The 19,113-nt window shown below is 47.6% G+C and overlaps 1 protein-coding gene across 4 annotated transcripts in view; it reads left to right on the top strand.

Annotated features, from left to right (window-relative positions):
• CIB4 (calcium and integrin binding family member 4) overlaps positions 1-19,113 on the top strand; it is a 100,372-nt gene that overhangs the window by 78,632 nt on the left and 2,627 nt on the right. For all 4 annotated transcript variants that reach the window (XM_053891063.1, XM_053891060.1, XM_053891061.1 and 1 more), the window contains 2 exons: positions 9,094-9,235; positions 18,981-19,090. In XM_053891063.1, the coding sequence (XP_053747038.1) occupies positions 9,094-9,235; positions 18,981-19,090 (252 nt within the window). The remainder of the gene's footprint in view (positions 1-9,093; positions 9,236-18,980; positions 19,091-19,113) is intronic.

Consider the following 19,113-nt stretch of genomic DNA (forward strand, 5'->3'; position numbering starts at 1 on the left):
GGTTTGGCTCCCTCCCTCTCTAACCTTTTTTTTCCTTCCCCTCCCCCATGGTCTTCAGTTAAGTTTCTCAGGATCCATGTAAGAGCGAAAGCATATGGTATCTGTCTTTCTCTGTATGGTGTTTATTTATTTTTGAGAGAGAGAGACAGAGCATGAGCAGAGGAGGGGCAGAGAGAGAGGGAGACACAGAATCTGAAGCAGTTCCAGGCTCCGAGCTGTCAGCACAGAGCCCGACACGGGGCTTGAACTCATGAACCGTGAGATCATGACCTGAGCCGAAGTCGGACCGACTGAGCCACCCAGGAGCCCTGAAAAGGATTTAAAATGAGAAAAAGTTCTTTTATATTGACTCACATATTTATCATTTCTGGTGTTCTTCATTCCTTTGTGTAGATCCAAGTTTCCTTCTGCTGTTTTCCTTCTTCCTGAAGGACTTCCTTTAATCTTTTTGTAGCTCTGGTCTGCGGATGAATTCTCTCTGCTTTTGTTTGTCTAGGAAGAACAAGTCTTTTGCCTTTAAGTTTGAAGGATATTTTTGTTGGGTATAGAATAATAGGATGAGAGCCTTTTTTTCTTTCTTTCTCTCAGAGTTAAAGCTATTGCTCCCTATATTTTGGATTGCCTAGTTTCCTTTTTATCTTTGTTCCCCTATATGTATGTATTCCACCCTAATGATAAATTAAGATTGGTGGGACATGGCTAACTAATGACAAACTTTTTTTACATTTTACCCGTTTTCTCATTTATGTCCTTTATCTGTTCCAGTAGCCACTCCAGGCTCCCACACTGCCTTTAGTCTCCCCTCATCTGTGACAGATTCTCAGTCTTGTCTTTCATGATTTTTTGGAGAGCACTGACCAGGTGTTTTAGTAGAACCTCCCTCAGCTTGGGTCTGTCACCTGTGTTCTCCTGATTAGACGGGCGTTATGGATTTGTGCAATGAATACCACAGAGGTGAAGTGCCCTTCTCATCACAGCGTATCAGGGAAGACATAATATCAACATGACCTATTACTGGTAATGTTAACCTTGAACACGTAATCAAGGTGTTGTTTCTAGGTTTCTCCACTGTAACGTTACTTAGTAGATGGAGCTAGAAAATACACGTATGTATATTAACTCATATATACCACACACCACTATTTCTGTGTATGTATATATATACCGATACCCATGAATTCATACTGATTTCTCTGACTAACCCAACACCACATCCAGACTTCCCCTCTTGCTTATTTGTAACTTCTTTTGACAGTGAGAAACTTGGGTCCTACTATCTGTTATTTATTTACCTGTTTGCTCAACTCCAGTATCCATGTAGTTTCCGCATGGTTAACCCTCCCCCCGTGTGAAAAAAATTTGCTAGCTAGAGCACAGTGTTGGTTTGTGGGTTTGTATTTTTTTTTTTTTTTTAGACTTATGTACTCAGTCAAACCACCATTTCCCGAAGTCATTTGGTCAGCCCCTCCCTCCCAATTCCTTTTGGTGAGGTTTTGTCATACACTTGTAATACAGTTACTTTCACTTATCGTGGTCTCCATGTCATTCTAGGTTTACTAGCATCCTGGGTCTTTAAAACTTTTTAAATTTTTTGTTCACATCCTATAAACTTCACCCATTGTGGGGTATGGTTCTATGGGTTTAAACAAATGCATAGGGGTGTGGACCTACCCCTGCAGTACCACCATACAGAACAATTCCATCACCTGAAAAATTTCCTTGTGAGGCCCCTTTGTAGTTAACTCCGTCCCCTCCCCCAACTACTGACAACCACTCATCTGTTTTTCATCCCTATAGTTTTGCATTTTCCCGGATGTCATACAAATGGACTTAGACGATGCATAGTCTTTTGGATCCGACTTCTTTTACTTAGCAAAACACATCTAAGAATTGTCTACGTTGTTGCACGAATCAACATGCAACAGAGTTGACTAACAGAATCGACATGCAGGAATTGACTAGTTAGCTCCTATCTATTGCTAAGAAGTAGTCTCATGTATGGATAATCTAGACTTTGTTTATCCAGTCACCTGTTGAAGTACCTATCACTTGCTGTGGCTTACCTTTTTGCTCTTTTAATGATGTCTTTTGAATACCATAAATTCTTGATTTTAATATACTCCAATTCATGGATTTTTTTCCCCCTCATGATTAATGCTTTTTGTATATTGGGAAAGAATTTTTGCCTCAAGGTTATGAAAACGTTCTCCTGTTTTTGTCTCCAAGTTTTACTACTGGTTTTCCGCATTAGATCTATGATCAATCTGGAATTGACTTTTGCGTATGGTGTGAGGTAGAAATCGACCCAGCGCCACTTATTGAATAGACTCTCCTTTCTCCCACTCTGTAGCCATGCGATCTTTGTGATAAATCAAGTAGCCCAATATGTGTGGGTCTGTTTCCACAATTTTTATTATGGCCATTGGTCTGTCTCTCCTTGTACCAGTACCACACTGTATTGATTACTAAAGCTATAGCAAGATCTTGATTCATATAAGTGCTTCAACCTTCTTCCTCTTCTTCAGAAATGTTTTGGCTGTTATTCATCTTTTGCATTTCCATATAAAGTTTAGAATCAGCTTGTCAATTTCTACAAAAACATCAGCTGGAAGATTTTAACTAGCATTGCATTAACTCTGCAGATCAATTTGGGAAGAATCAATATCTTAATAATATTGAGTCTGCCACTCCATGAATATGGTTTATCTGAGGGAAGTCTAAAAAAAATTTTTTTTAAAATGTTTACTCACCTTTGAAAGACAGAGAGAGACAAGAGCGCAAGCAAGAGTGGGGCAGAGAGAGAGGGGGACACAGAATCCGAAGCAGGCCCCAGGCTCTGAGCCATCAGCACAGAACCCAACGCGCGGCTTGAACTTGTGAACCGTGAGATCATGACCTGAGCCAAAGTCGGGCGCCCAACCGACTGAGCCACCCAGATGCCCCTAAGGGAAGTTTTTAAAGGCACTAAAATACAAAAGATTTCTTGCACCCTTCTCCTGGGACTTGGTGTTTGCTCACCCAATCTTGCACAGATATGAGGAGTCTGTGTCAGTAACCTCAGGCCTCCACACAAGACCCAGAAGAGACTGGCATCTTCTGTACCCCTCCCAGCAGACACCTCCCTCTACTCCCTTCCTTGACACATGCTTTACACCTGTTTAAAATCTAAAAACTACACACATTCATCGGGTACTTTTAACAAGTATTGATAGAAGGCAAAATGAACAAAAATGAAGCCTTATTCAAAACCAACAGACACGAAAAATTAAGAAAGTTTAATTAGCAATGAGAAGTTCTACATGAAATACTACTATTTGATCTTTTTTTCCCCCTAAAAAACAAGCTCTTGAAAATAAAACTTCATCAGTGACGTCACTGTTGAGTCACTAGCGTATTTTTGTGTGAATTTTTTCCAGCAACGGTAAAAAGCTCCTTTTGACTGTGTGCTACTTGGAGAAATGGTGAGGAGGTATTTTTAAACTAAGTCCAAATATTTTCCTTCTGATTTTCATCTTCAAATCAAATCTCTTGTTCAATAACTTTGAGAAGATCTTTTAAAAATTTTTAGTTTTTTTGGCAAGGACTGCAATCTTTTTATTGTCAACAAACTGTAGTTTCTGTTTCCAAAAAAAAAAAAAATCCCCAGCATTTGGGGTTTATTTTCATCTTTTTTAGTTTTGTCATGTATCAATGGAGATCGCACTACTGAGTTACCTGTATAAACTTCTATGCTGACATGTTTATATTCCCTTGTTCAGAAGGCCTTTGCACTGGGGTACGTGTTATTCTTGAAACGAAGGCATTGCTTTGTCAAATGTCATCTTCTTCCTCCTTGGGAGTATTGGCGGCTTCTAAATGAGTGTGAAATTTAATACAGACTGCAATTCTCTAGATAGATCCCAAGATTCATTGGTTCAGATTTCAGACTTTTAAAGTAATAGCAACACAAATCTGAAACACAGTAAACTGGAACTATGATCACTCAAGAGGCTTGCTCCTCTCCCGCCTCTTCCCAGCTGTTCTGTCTGCTGGTGGCTGGGCTGGACCCAAGGACGCCGGCTGAACTGGCGCTCAGCTCAGAGTGGAGAGCAGGGAGAGGTATGGGCCTCTTCTGGACCCTCAGAAACCATCCCTGCAGCACTAAGAGCATCCCTTTGCATAGAGCTGCAGGCGTGCTGAGGACATGTCGCCACAGGGGAAGTCTGTGCCCTGGGATCATCCCTGGGAAGGGATCAGGCAGGGCACCTGGGAGAGGGGGAAGCTGCCATTGCTGGAACAGAGACAGGCCGGGCACACCCTCCTGGCAGGTGCCCGCCGGGTCTCACAGAGGACGTACCAGCCACCCGTTGGCCTCAGGGCCCAGAAACAGCTCTGGTGATGCCTGGCCCTGTGTGTCATCTGCCCTGACATCCTCTCTGGAACAGCATCCCCCACCCCTCACTCTGGCACCTCCACCACGCCCCAGCCTGTCAGCTCCCTGTTAACTTCACCTCCTGTTGGCTCCACTGTGTTTGCTCTCACTGTCCTCCTCCAGGGCTGCTAACGGGACGGCCACCATGGCCCCTCCCGGCTAGCCGGCAAGACGTGGAGCTCTCACAGGCAGGTGCCATGACTTTGACTTCAGGCTAGCCTCCATTTTGGCATTCTGTGTCAAAAATGTGTGTGTGTGTGTGTGTGTGTGTGTGTACGTGTGTGTGTTGTATTAAAGTAAAACTTTTAAGAGGTTCTAGTTGCAAGGATGTTTATGTTTTAAAGGTCACATGTTCTGCCTCGTTGCTACCTTTTCTTTTATGTTGATTTGCCACAGGGGCCCATAGTGGAAACAGTGCTGGACTCAGAATTGGGTCCTAGGCTGAGTGACCTTGGGTAAGTCACTCCTTCAACTCTGGGGACTCTTTTCCACGTCCATGATTTATGAGGGGATTAGACTAGACCAGAGATCACTAGCTATTTTTAATCATGCCTCCCCAGCACTTAAAAAATGGGGTGCACACCCATAATATGTGTGTATCCCAAACCTATGCCTTTACTATGACACCAGTATGTTACAACAGAAACATGCAAAACAAAAAATTTAAAAGCTAAGGGCGCCTGGATGGCTCAGTCAGTCGGGCGTCCAACTTGGGCTCAGGTCATGATCTCGTGGTCTGTGAATTCAAGCCCTGCGTCGGGCTCTGTGCCGACAGCTCGGAGACTGGAGCCTGCTTCGGATTCTGTGTCTCCCTCTCTCTCTGCCCCTCCCCCGCTCATGCTCTGTCTCTCTCTCTCTCTCTCTCTCAAAAATAAACATAAAAAAATTTAAAAATTTAAAAGCTAATTATTTTATCAACGAAATAAACATAAAATATCTTAAAAACAAATGCCCCTTTCATTTGTACAACAAAATTTCCTCCTCTCATAATTGTATTGTTTGCTTATAATTAATAATCATGGGGTGAGGGCAAGCAACGTGGTTGGATAAGCTTCATTATTCTTTAAAATCTTGCTTTAACACTTGGAGATGGAATCATTTGGGGGTCTGGTTCTAGTTGAGTTTATTTTTAGTGGCTGTCACAGCTGATCCAAAGAGAAGAAATGTATCATCGGCCGCCTGTATTAAATTATGGCACTCATTTTCAATCCCATCCACCAATTAAAGGCCTTTTATTGAAATTAAGCTAGTAGATGTCCATCTTCCCTTATGCCAGTCAGTGGCTCTTAGAAGCTAATTAGAAAACATTGCATTTTTATATTTTTAACAAATGGACCCGAAATCCACTGACACTTTCCATTTGGATGGTTTTCAACCAGATTAGAAAAGTCTGTTTCTAATATGTTCAAGTACACAGATAGAAGCATTATTTTAGGTGACTCCACATGTTTTCCACAACAAAAATCTGATGTTCAAAACATTCTCTCCAAAGCAGGAGTTTTTTTGGAAAAGCAAGGACTTTTCTCACTCACTGTTAAAATGAGTCACCTCTACCTTGAAGATTCAGAAGAATTTGAGCTCATTTTTCGGTGGATATCTGCCAACAATCCCTTGTCATCATAAAACGCTCAGCGAATTCGGAATGTTTGCCTTTTTGTACAAGAAACACATATAATTCCTCTTAAAGTTTGATGGCTATTTTAAGTGTTCTGCCAGGAGATGGCCAGCAAACCTCTATGTGGTTCAAAAGATTTTCAAAGCCACTTCCCTTCTGATCACAAATCACTGTGTATGTTTTACTGTGTTTCAAACTCTTTTCAAAAAAACGAACCACACCGATGCATCCTGTAGCATTTTGTGTACTCCCAGACTTAACCTCTTGACTGTGGTAGCCTGCAGGAAGTTTTGCAGGGCATTGGTTTTGCATGTGGCCATCCCTGAACCCTTACCCAGAATCCTTTTCATCACGGAGCAGCCACTCCATCAGTGACTGCGCTCAGACGGTTTTTCCCATCACTGGTGTTTTCATTAAAGAAGTAATGTACTGTTCAGTCAATATCGCCTCTTTCCGTTAGTGGCTCACAGAAATGTAGTTCTTTATGTATTTCATTATTGAAACCGAATCTAGGAAAACCATGTTAGAAACATCTGTACTTTCCTTCAACTATTTAGCAAACTTCCCACAGTGTGAAATTTGTTCTAATGCTTATTTCGCTACATCTTCTGCAATATTTTCCCCACATCTTCCAAAAGTATTTGCAGTCAGCACATTGCGTTCTATGTCCTATGCTGGCTACCTCCCCCCTTCCCCCACTACCACACCGTCTCCTTCCCAATCTTCTTTATAAGACAAGGTGTAAGGTGTGTGTGTGTGTGTGTGTGTGTGTGTGTGTGTAACAGTCACGTGACGTGGATCTAAGAGGGAGTAGATTGGCTTCCTGGCAACCATCTCCCCTCCCCCATCACTCCCAGAAAAGCCAAGTCCTGAAGGTGGGCCCCCAGGGAAGGGAAGATTGGTATCTCACTCCCTGGCTGGATATATGTTTAGGCTCAATGCTTGCTGGTCTGCCTTGCCCCTGTCTGAGCACAGGAAATGAGAACTGAAGCCGGGACTTCAGTCATTGTCTGACTGGATTCTCACCGTTTCAACTACCAAATAAAGAGGAACTTGTATTTTAAGTAGCAGAGGTTCTGCCCTGACATTTTCTGGTTGATCACCACACTTGCATTATAAGAATTATCTTGGATTGTCATTTCTTTGCAGGAATCTTGTTAAGCCACCATTTGCAAGAGTTAATTGAGTTAAAATTTGGCAAAGTAATTTGTGAAGCCACTTAGCTAGATACACGTGACCTGGAACACATCACAGTGGAGAGCCCTTATCGGCATCCATCTGAGGCCATCACAATAAGCTTTTCAGGGAGTGGGGGTGTTGAAGTGAAAGGGTGAAGGAAGCACACACTGCAGGAGTTTGTTTGGAGGTTCTAGCAAGGTAGCCGGGATTCTCCGGATTCTCCTGGCCCCTGGTCGCTCCTGGGACATATGCATGTATATACATGTGAGACTAACCCTGTCACCTAGGGACCTTATTCACAACGCATTTTCCTAGATACGGTAGTTTGCTAAAGCTGCCGTGACAAAGTACCACAACTGTGTGGCTTAAACAATAGAAGTTTATTGTCTCCCAGTTCTAGAGGCTAGAAGGCTGAGATCAAAGTGTCTGCAGCGTGTGTTTTTTCAGAGGACTGTGAGGAAAAATCTGTCCCATGCCTTTCTCCTAACTTCTGGTGGCGTGCTGGCAATGTCCGGCATTCCTTGACTCACCCCAATATCTGAGATTGGGGTGAGATGCCTCACCCCAATATCTGCCTTCCTCTGCACATGGTGGTCTCCTCGAGTGTGTGTCTCTGTGTCCAAATTTCCCCTTTTACTGAGGACACAAGTCATATTGGATTAGGGGCCCACCCTAGTTCATATGCCCTCATCTTAACTAATTATATCTATAAGACCCCGTTTCCAAGTGAGGTGACTTTCTGAGATACTGGGGGTTAAGACTTCAACATACACATTTAGGGGAAGACACAATCCATCCATAATGCTGGGCTACATCCCAGGCTTTCTAAAATGGGATATCTGAGGGTGGGAGCTCACAATTCATGTTCTTAACAAGGACTTTAGATACCTCGCTTGCTCACAAAAGCTTGAGAGCTACATGGCCACCTGAGGTGACACAGAATGTTCTCCCTCTCATCTCGAATACATAGGAATATCAAATAAAACTAAACCATAGATTTTTTTTTACATTCATTCATTTTTGAAAGGCAGAGAGAGACAGAGTGAATGGGGGAGGGGCAGAGAGAGAGGGAGACCCGGAAACAGAAGCAGGCTCCAGGCTCCGGGCTGTCAGCACAGAGCCCGACGCGGGGCTCGAACTCACAAACCGTGAGATCATGACCTGAGCCGAAGTCAGATGCTTCACCGACTGAGCCACCCAGGGGCCCCTAAACCATAGATTTCAACGTGTAGCTCAGTTCAAAAGAAATGAAAAAGAAATTTTCATGTGTTGTAAATGGGGAAATCAAAACCAGATGGATACGCATTGGCTGTTGCTGGGAAAACCCTAAGGAGAGTTCAACAAGCATACAGGCTGGGGCTGGGGCTCAACTGTCCTTGAGGGAGGTAATAGGCCCATTGGGTGCTTGAGGCAGAGGAACTAATCCATTTGCATGCAGCTTGGAGCCTTGAAGAGGTATCTTGTCAGTGACTAGAACAATCAACCAGAGATTTGTTTCAACTAATTAAAAATTGGGCACAGTTGGCCGTTCAGATCTACTATGTGAACTCACAGAAAGAATCAAATAGCTTTCTTGGCTGAGGTGCATCTAAGGAAAAAGAATCTGGGTCGGTTGAGGGGAGGGATCGGGGTCCTTTTAGAACACTACAGCAAAGTTGGGATCTGATAAGACCTGGCAGCAGGTAAGGAGAGTTTAGAACAGCCAGGACTGGGCCACTGAGCAACTGGGGGAAAGGAGCCCAGGTAAGTGGAAATGAATTAGGCAAACAGAAAGTGGAGGACGGTGCTAAAGTGGAATTTGCTGTGCTTGTGATAGATATGTGAGGGCCAGGGAGGCATGAACCTGATCCCGACAGGCCTCCTCACTCCTCTTCCTCCTTCCCTGCAGGTCAACCCTTTCAGAGACCGAATCTGCAAAGTGTTCTCCCACAATGATGTGTTCTCCTTTGAGGATGTCCTGGGTATGGCATCTGTTTTCAGCGAGCAGGCTTGCCCCAGCCTGAAGATCGAGTATGCCTTTCGAATCTACGGTGGGTGACTAAGTGATGGTGGTGGTTGTGGGGGGTGGGGGGCGGGAAGCACCATAGAGTAGACATCAATCTGGAATCCATCAACCTCAATTCATTGGTGGGATGATGTTCATTGGGATTCACTTGGGCGTTTATGGGTATTATCATCTTTCCTGAGTGCTATAACATGGTTGTGAATTACTACTTCAATGGATAGATGGATGCCCTACCCTCCATGCCATCAGAGTCAAACAGAGTCATTGGTGTTGATATTTCATGGTAGCAGTGTGGACAGGCCAGAGAAAGAGAGAGAGAGAGATTGAGGACTACATATGGGTATGAAGGAGCTAATGCTTGTTTGGCAGAAATTAAGAGATTTGAACACCAGAACTAGCTCAGCCACTGAATGGCTGGGAAGTATTGGGCAAATCACTTCACCTTTCTGGGCCTCAGTTTCATCGGCTTTAAAATGAGGTGTTTGAGAAAGATCATCTCTGAGGTCCTATGCCATTTTTTTGGTCTCTGGTTTTGTCTGGGGTAGCCATAAAGCACTGCCAGAGTTCTGCTTGTTAGCAGACTTATGTGCCCTTAGCACAACTGAGATGGCTGGAATTCTCAAGAGAAGTTAAAAGGAAAGAAACAAAGAAATCTGAGAAGTCTTCAAACAGACCATGTGCAAGGCTTTAAGCTCATTGTGGCAACTCCTTGCTTCCAAAGGACTTGAACATTCAGGCTGGCTCAGTCTGGCATTTCCCCTGTCTCTCTTTCCTGCCAGGTCCTCCTTGTCTCCACACAGTGGACACCGTCTTATTCTTGCTTTGCCCAAGTGGACTTGGATGAAATGGGGTGGAGGAGGAGTTTTAAGCCTGATGGACCTGTGAGGGCTCAGGTTTCTCACCTGTAAAAAGTACTCAGTGATACTTTTGTATCTCCTATGTCCTCAGGCTTAGTAGCCAATAAACTCCAATGAAGTCACGGATTCTCCTATTGAGAATAGCTGAGTAAGTTCCTACCATACTGTCACTTCCACAGATAGCATCTATAAACTCAAAAACTACATATAAAAATCAACTACCTGATGGCACTAGAAAGTTACCAGAGGCAGAGAGTTGACACTTGGAAGGAGGAAATGGTCCTGGATGGTCCTCCCCCTCACTCTTTTCAAATTTCTTTAGCCTAAAGGTGGGCTTCAGTGAGGGGCATCATGCAGGACTGATAGAAACCCTAAATTTTTTCTGACTTGAAGAATCAGAGTTTGGGGCACTTTTCCCCTGGAAAGTGCAAATAGGGAGAGTTCATGAAAGAAAGCGAGAGAAAGGACCTCTAAACCACATATGCAAGGCAAACTCAAAGCAGCTCAGGTAAGGATAACAGAACTGAGATTTTAGCAGCCACTGCATTTTAACAAGGTCCCTGGGTGATGGGGCTTGCAGTTTAAGTCCAGTCAATTTCCTGATAGAATTAAAAAAAAAAAAATCAACACTCTTTGGAAGAATATAACAGAATCCAGAGTTTTTACAATAAATCATTTATAATGTCTAAAATAGAATCCACAATTATTCAACATACAAAAATTTTAGAAAACCAGATATGTCCAAGGTATAATACAAAATTATTCAATATACAATTATAAAATAAATAAAAATTGATATATTCTCAAGAATGGAGCCTGACTCTGGCATGACCCAGATGTTGGAATTAGCTGATAAGTGTCTTAAAACAGCTACTAAACCTTGGCCAGTTATATAAAAGAAATTCATAATGAAAGAAATAGTAGGGATTCTCAACAGAGAAGTAGAAACTATAAGAATCAAACGGAAAATATAAAAGTGAAAAATAAAATATATATCTAAAATAAAAATTCATGGGGCACCTGTGTGCCTCAGTCAGATGAGCATCTGACTTCGGCTCAGGTCATGATCTCACAGTTCATGGGTCTGAGCTCCACGTCAGGCTCTGTGTCGACGCTCAGAGCCTGGAGCCTGCTTTGGATTCTATGTCTCCCTCTCTCTCTTTGCTCCTCCCCTGTTTGCACTCTGTCTCTGTCTGTCTCTCTCTCTCCAAAACAAAAGCATTGAAAATTTTTTAAATAAAAAATTAAAAATTCACTGAATGGACTTAATAGGAAAATTGAGATGACAGAAGGAAGAGTCAGAAACCTGAAGATAGTTCAATGGAAATAATCTAATCTGAAGAACCGAGGAAAAATACATTGAGAGAAAAAGGAAACAGAGCTTCAGAAACATGAAGGACAATAGGAAGATCTAATATATATTCAATTGGAATCTCGGAAGGAAAGAATTAATGGGAAAGAAAAGATATCTGAAGAAGTAATGGCCCCACATGTCCTAAGTTTGACACAAGACATGCATTTACAGTGAACTTCAAGCAGGGTTAAGTGCAAATGAAATCACATACCCAGATTTGGTTGGCTCAGTGGCTCCCACCTGTTCACTATTCTTCCTCCTTCCTTACCCCAAGTACTTCTGGGGCTCCGCGGGGAGGTCTAGCCCACTAGTTGCTGCCCCCTCTGTGTCAGGACTTGTGCCGCATGGCACTTGCTGTGCTGTCCATAGCCTCTTCCGCCTCCTGTCCATACTCTTCTGGATGGACAGCTCTACCCGATGCAGAGCACCGGCCCAGGCTGAGTACTCTCATATTAGCCAAGAGTCTTTGGGTTGCAAGTATCAGGGACTTACCTGTGTGAAAGGCAGCTGATGAGGGACAGTAGTATATTGGAGCCAGTATATCCACAAACCTAGTGGATTTAGGTAACACATTTATAATCTCACAGTTTCTGTGGGCTAGGAGTCTGGCGCAGCTTCTCCGTGCCCTCTCTTAGGATTCTGCAAGGCTTCAATCAAGGCTCTGTCTGGGCTGCATTTGACTGGGGAGGAATTCACTTACAAGCCTACCCTGGTTGTTGGCAAATGCATTTCCTCATGTCTATGGAACTTAGAGCCCTGGTTTCCACTGGCTATGGGCTGGAGGCTGCCCTCAGTTTCCAGAGGCTGACCCGTGCTCCTCACCCCATGGGCATCCCCTGACACGGCCACTTCCTTCTTCAAAGACAGCTAGAGAGAGAGAGTCTCTGGAGCCAGTGTGCTGGTAAGGTAGAGTCTTATACAATATTGTAATCACGGAAGGAATATCCCATCACAGTTGCCAAATTCTGTTGGTTAGTTATAAGCCACCAAAGGGATGTGGGGGTTATATATGCACAAACACCAAGAGGTGCAGGTCATGGGGGGGGGAGGGGGGCACTAGAGCTTGTCCATCAGGAACGGCATGGAGCCCATGGTAGAACTGAAGCAGCCTCCCAAGGATGCAGCTGGCAAGTGGTCAGGAAGTGAGGCGGCTACTTTCTTCTTTTCTCTCTGTGGTTCCCTGGTCTCTCAACTCTGCTTCTCCCTGTGCAATTTCTCTTTCTGCAGACTTTTATGCTTCTGTGCCTATGGGCCAAAGATGAACACTGGTCCCCCATTTTCTCAGGAGATACTGATGGCTCAGCCAAACCAATGGTCTTGCTGCCCCCAGGTTGGGTAAACAGCCTTGTCCAATCAACCACAGCCAAAACGATGCAGAGTCACCTAAATAAACCTAGCTCTAGAGCCCTGTTGCTGGGGGTGGGGACACTTCTCAGAGATGGCAAAGTGTAGGCAGAGCAGATGTTCCCAAAGATGTCTGCCTCAGCTGTCTTTCCATGGTTTCCCGAGCTAAACAAACAAAAACACCCAAGCCTTCAGGGAGCTACAAGAACAGCAGGTTCTCTTTAAGCTTCAAGGCACAGGAGCTAAACTGTGTTCAGCTCAGAAGTAGGGAGGATGTCCTCACTCCCAGGAGGTCAGACTGAGTGCCTCAGGTCAGATCAGGGGTCAGATACCACCTGTCCCCCACACTGTCCTTGTATCTTCCTCCAGCCCCTCTCCCCAGGCCCCCTTAAGGGGTTTCCTTCCTCCTTGAGCTCAAGTACAAAAACAAAAAAGCGCAAAGCCTTCATGCAAATCAGCTGTGCAAATAGATGCCTGGGGACTCATAAACTCCAAGGCTTCATCAGATATACCCAGACAAATCTGAATTCTCTCTGGGCTCAGAAGATCTGTCGCCTTACAGAGCTGTCAGCAGGATTAGGGATGGGACAAGTGAATCTCGGAGCCCGGTGCTTGGCACGAGGTAGCGGCTCAGTACGTTGAGGTGGTAATGGCAGCACTGAAGGCAGACGGGGAGGAATAAAAAGGAAGAGGAGACAAAAAAGGAGAAGGTGGTGGCGGTGATGCCGTGGTGACCCTTGGTAGCCAAAGTCCAGAGACCTAACTCGATGCTCTGACTGACGCCTTGGTCCTCCACTTGTGGTCCATGCACCAGCAACATCAAAATCTCCAGGAAGCCTGTTAGGGACGCAGCGTCTCCGGCCCCTCTGTGCACCTGCTGGAGCCGGGTCCACATTTTAACAAGACCCCCAGCTGGTCCCTCCACATCTTAAAGTCTAGGCAACCCTCCTCTAACTCATTGCTTCTCAAACGTGGCTGCACACTGCACACTATCTGGCGTGTTAAGACCCACAGCTGCTGGGGCCCCCGCTGCGGAGATCTGATGTAAGGGTGTCGGGTGTGCCCTGGTGGGTGGGCGGGCTTTTGTAAAGCTCCCTGGGTGATTCTAAAGTGCAGTGGAGTTTCAGACCCACTATACCAGGTAGGCCTGCATTCAGTTATATGTAAGAGTGTCCATGTTAAAAACAAAAGCCTGGAATTAGGGTGTCCAGAGCCAGGGGGAAGTAACCAAGGGTCTGGCTCCTCCGAGCCATCTTTAGTATGGGACTGTCGTCCTTATCATCACAAGATGGTTTCTGTGCCTACAGACTGTGTCTTCATTCCCGACAGGAAGCTAAAGGGATGGGAGAAGGGATAAGAATCAAGTGTACATTCAAGGGCACAGATTAAGTTGACTCTTCTTTAACGAGTGTCCTTGGACGCCCCACCCAGCGGCTTCATACTGTGTTGTCCAGAATGACGTCACACGGCCACGTATAGCTGCAAGGGAGACTGGAAAGCTGAGTATTTTAAGCTGAACACGGTGTCACCCTGACCAAGAATTGTGCTGCTGAGAGTCGGAAGGAAGGAGTGAATGACCATCAGTCAAGAATCCAGCACCGGGGATGTACCTGCTGGGCTCCACTTTCCGCTCTGAGGGACATTCCTGGCCTCTAACAGATCCACCCCCGGCCCTCTCTGGAGGGACTTTTCACCTGCCAGAGACCAACACCCCAGCGCTGCCTTCCTGTTCCATCAGCACAGCTTCCATCAGATGTGAACGACCCTCAGGCAGGTGCCAGAGTGCCAGCGGGAGATCCTCCCACACCGCCCCAAGATCTGACACGGTGCCAAGGGCCGGGAGAGGCCAGGGAGGCAGGCTCAGTTCTCCTGGGAAATAATGGTGAAAGCGTGCCCTTCCTCACTCAACCACATGGGCAAATTTCTGTAAAAGTACTTTGTAAATTACAAGGAGTACCATGACAGACAGGTCGAGATGACGATGGCAAGAGTGCTCTGGGGGGGACCTGAAGGCGGGGCCCCAGCTCTCCAAGCCGTCTAACCTTCCCGTTGTCGGGAAACAGCAAGAATTAGAGGTGGGCCCTCCCCCCCTTCTCAGAGCGGCCCAAAGCTGCAGGTCTGAGGCTGCCGAGTCTGCATGGGCTGGCCAGCAGCCCAGAGCTCTCAGCCCCCACCCCTTTCCCAGGCTGCTGTGTGCCCTTGCACCCCCAAAGGAGGGGAACTGTCCAGGACTACATTCTACTCTAGCAAATTATTCTGTTTTCAGATGGCCTGGGACCAAAGCCATGTCACTTTGCTGCAGTCTCTGCATATGGGACCTGGGCCAGCAGGACGCCCGGGGACACTGCGGGGTCTCTGGGAGAGGCCGCGGAACTTCTTACCAGCAGTGCAATGTCACTGCGGCTGCCCACTCCCTCTGGTCCGGGTGCTGGTCCCTCCGCCCCTCCACCTGCTCCCAGCCATCACCCACGATGGGTGACAGCACGGCAGCACAGGGAGAGCCTGGATGAACGTCTCAGGCCTTAGCCTCCAGTTCCTGGGGCTGATAAACAGTTGGCCAGGGGAGAGCCACCTGCTTCAGAAGGGAGGTGGTGAGCTGTACTTTCCATATCCATATCCTGTCCAAAGAAGACAGACAGAAGTCTGGGCTCTAACCCTGAAGGAGCCTGGGACATCGGCCACCTCGCCCCTCCATTCTAGGCCCAGGATAGCTCTAGCTTTCATTCTTCAAAGTGAGATGTTACACAGTTTCCGGGGTTTGCGTTTTTAGTGTTTAACAATCATCAAGTGGCATAGAACTGAGCCTCTGCTCTATCTAATACGCGCCTTCTGTTCTGGGCGTCTTCTGTGGTCCAAGCCCCATGCCGGATGGCTTCCCTGTAATTGCATCTTTAATCTTCACAGCCACCGTATGGAAGGACGGCTATTTTCTGTGTTATGGATGAGGAAACTGAGGCCCAGATGATGCATTAGTTAGGATTAAATTTGTTTGCAGATGACAGGGAACCCCAGGTGGTTTACACAAGGCAGCTTCCCAGATCTCTGGCAGCTGCCTGTTATTTCAGATGCAGGAATTCCAATGCGGTGGAAGATCCTCCCGGCCATGGTCCAGGACGGCTCCCCGGGGGTTCTGCAATGTCGGGGTGCAGCAAAGTGACCGCAGCCATGTCGGGGACATGGTGTCACTTTATCCTCCCTTCCTAGTGTCGCCTCACTGTCACGAAGGGCTATGCTTTCTCTTTAAAGACTTCCTGGAAGTTGCTCGTGTCTCGTTGGCCAGAACTCTAACATGCGGGGCCACAACTAGCAGCAAGGGAGGCTGGGAAATGTAGTGTTCATTTTAGATGGTCATATACCCAGCTAAAAAAATGGGCACTTGAATACCATGAAAGCAGTTATGAGTGATTAAGACCGCAGACGGCCCGCAGAGTTGTACTGCCTGGGTTTAATACTGTCTCCATCGTTCATCAACGTGTGACCTTGGGTAGTTCATGCATTCACTTACTCAAGAAATATTCGGTGAGCCCTTACTCTGTTCCAGGCACTGTTCCTGGAGCTGAGGACACAGTGGTGACCAAAAAGACAAAACCTTCTGCCCTCCAGGAATTTACATCCTAGTGGAGAGAAATAAAGCTAATAGGTGAAATATACAATGCGTTAGACAGTGTTCTGTGCTGGGAGAAAAATAAAGCAGGGAAAGGGACAGGAAGCGTAATTTTAGGCAGGTTCTGGTGAGAAGTGGCATCTCAATGAAGACCCAAAGGATCCCTGGGTGAGTGTTCCAGGGAGGGGAAGCACAGTGCAAAGGCCCTGGGGCAGGATCGTGCCTGCCTGATGGGGAAAGGCAAGGAGGCAGAGTGAGGGCAGGGTAAACCTTGGGGAGCACGGTCAGCACCCGGGGCTTTCTTCTGGCTAGAGATGGGAGGCTGTGAGAAGGGGTGCTGAGGGAGGAATGTGGCACAAGGACCACAGGCTGCTGAGTGGAGAACAGACTGAGGGGGGCAGACAGAGAGGAAGCACACTGGTTAGGGTGCCACCAGGGTAATCCTGGAGAGAGGTGACGATGGCTGGGCCATGGTGGAGGCAGTGCGGTGGGGAGGTCATCAGGCTGGGTCCACTGTCTCTCCAGGGAGGAGCTGGGAGGGTTTACTGACACTTTAGCTGTGGGGAGCGAGGAAAAGACGTGGTCCAGGACGGCTCCAAACTCATTGGCCAAGTGATCGGAAGAGGGGAGTTGCCCAGTTGCCAGGAAACACACAGCTGAGAGCAGCAGGTTTGGGGACAGGGAAGAGGGAGGCACATCAACAGTTTGGGTTGGGATCAGTTGAATCTGAGGGACCTATCATACCTCCAAGTGGGGAGGACAGGAGGGGCCGTGGATGGATACATGTGCCTGGAGTGCAGGAGAAGCCCAGACTGGAGATAGATATTTAAGACAAGAGGCTGAAATGAGATTAAGGAAGTAAGTATGGTTATTTAATCTCAGCGTGCCTCACTTTCTTCATCCGTGTTCTGAGGATTAATGCAGTAAATAGAAAGCACTTAGATCATTGCCTGGCACATCTGTGTTTGTCGCGGTGGCCGCTGTATCTGCCTAAGTTTACTGCACTTACACATGGCTGACAAGTGGTTCAGGGACTGTGCTGGGGTTCCCCTCACTCGGCATTCAAGGCTCTATGCAGTTCAGCCCACCTTCCACACTTAACCTCTGACTCTCTCTCCCAGACCTCCAAGCCTCTGCTCCCCTCACCCCAGACTGATCACTCCGGTGCTATTCCTTCTCTACCACTGTCCCTAGTGACCCTGGCACCTCCTCTAGTGGCCATTTCTGTAGGTCCTTCTCTGCTGCCTCTTCCTCCAAGAAGTCTTCCTCATTCACACCCCCAACCCCAATCAGACATGAACTCAGCCACCTGGAAACCCTTGGAACCCTTGGGATGCCCGTTCCTCTCTCCCTGGAGCCAAGCCACTCAGGTGCCCAACTGTCTCCCCTGCACCCCAGGACTAGAAGCCCCAGGAACCAGTCTGGTATATCTGTGTGCCAGAGCTCGGGGATGGGCACCCAGCAGGCACCCACCGTGTCCGCCCACTACACCTGAGTGAGGCCGTGGTGAGAAGCACGTACCGCAACGGGAAGACAAGGCAGTCCTCGGCCACTGGTGCCGAGGACAGCAGTCCAGGAGGACAAGTCCTACGTGAGAAGCTGCTGGAGCTTGAGGAGGGAGCCATCCTGGGCCTGAGGTGTCAGGGAGACTTCACAGGGAGGCCAGGGAGAGCAAGCTCGGGCTGAGTCAGAGCATCCCAGTGCTTGGAGGAGAAGGGGGGCCCTCTCGCCAGGGGGGTGCCTTCTGCAAAGGCCGGAGGCAGGAATGCTCTGGGCCTGTAGAGAAGACCTGCACTGACAGGACCAACGACACCCTTCCAAGGGGTCTCTGTAGGAAACCGGGTTAAACGCACCTTGGCGGTCCAGTGTTCGGGGAGCTGGTGTAATGCCCACGTTCCGCTGTCGTTGACATACAATGTTATATTAGTTTCGTATGAGTGACCCCTATTTTTGAGCTCAAAAAGGAGGACCCAAGGTCTGACAAGGCTCAGGGTGCCCCCTGGAGTGGAAACCGGGCGTTATCCTCGGCGCAGGTGGGGCAGGCGCTCGGGTCACGCCGCGCAGGGGCAGGGGCCGGGACCTGTGCTCGAGTCCAGGCGTCCTCCTGCTCCTCCGTGCCCCCGGCCCCCAGCCACCAAGCCACCTACTGCCTTGTGAGCTGTGAGCTGGAGCTCCCCGCAGCACGGTGGCTGAGGCCGGCTCGGGGCCCAGCCCGGCTGGGTCCCCGTCCCCGCCTTGCACGTGCTGGCAGGGGAGGCCAACATCTGACGCCTCTGTGCTCGTGTCCTTTTGGTAGTGAGACCAAGAACAGGTTGACTGTGTAGATCCAGTGACCGAGAACCGGTGAAGCTCTCAGGATACGTCTGAGCGGGTAGCGTGCGCTCACTGAACGCTCAGTACTGTCGCTATTTCTAGCGTGTTATTTAGCGCTGCTTTCACCTACAGCCGGCCCTGCTGCCGTGGCGCCCTCCCCTCTCGCCCGCCCAGGTGTCACCAGGGGCCAGGCTCTGGGCCCGCCTGGGACAGCGGGGCTCTGGGTGGCCACGGCTCCCTGGACTCCTGGGAGGCCGAGCAAGGCCCCCTCCTCTCACGCTCTGCCTCTTCCCTGCAGATTTTAACGAGAACGGCTTCATTGACGACGAGGACCTACAGAAGGTTGTCCTCCGACTGCTCAACAGTGACGACGTGTCGGAGGACCTGCTGACCGACGTCACGAACCACGTGTGTGCCCGGGGGCCACACGG

This window comes from Panthera pardus, unplaced genomic scaffold, assembly GCF_024362965.1.
Source record: "Panthera pardus isolate Hobbes unplaced genomic scaffold, ASM2436296v1 HiC_scaffold_26, whole genome shotgun sequence".
NCBI lineage: Eukaryota > Metazoa > Chordata > Mammalia > Carnivora > Felidae > Panthera > Panthera pardus.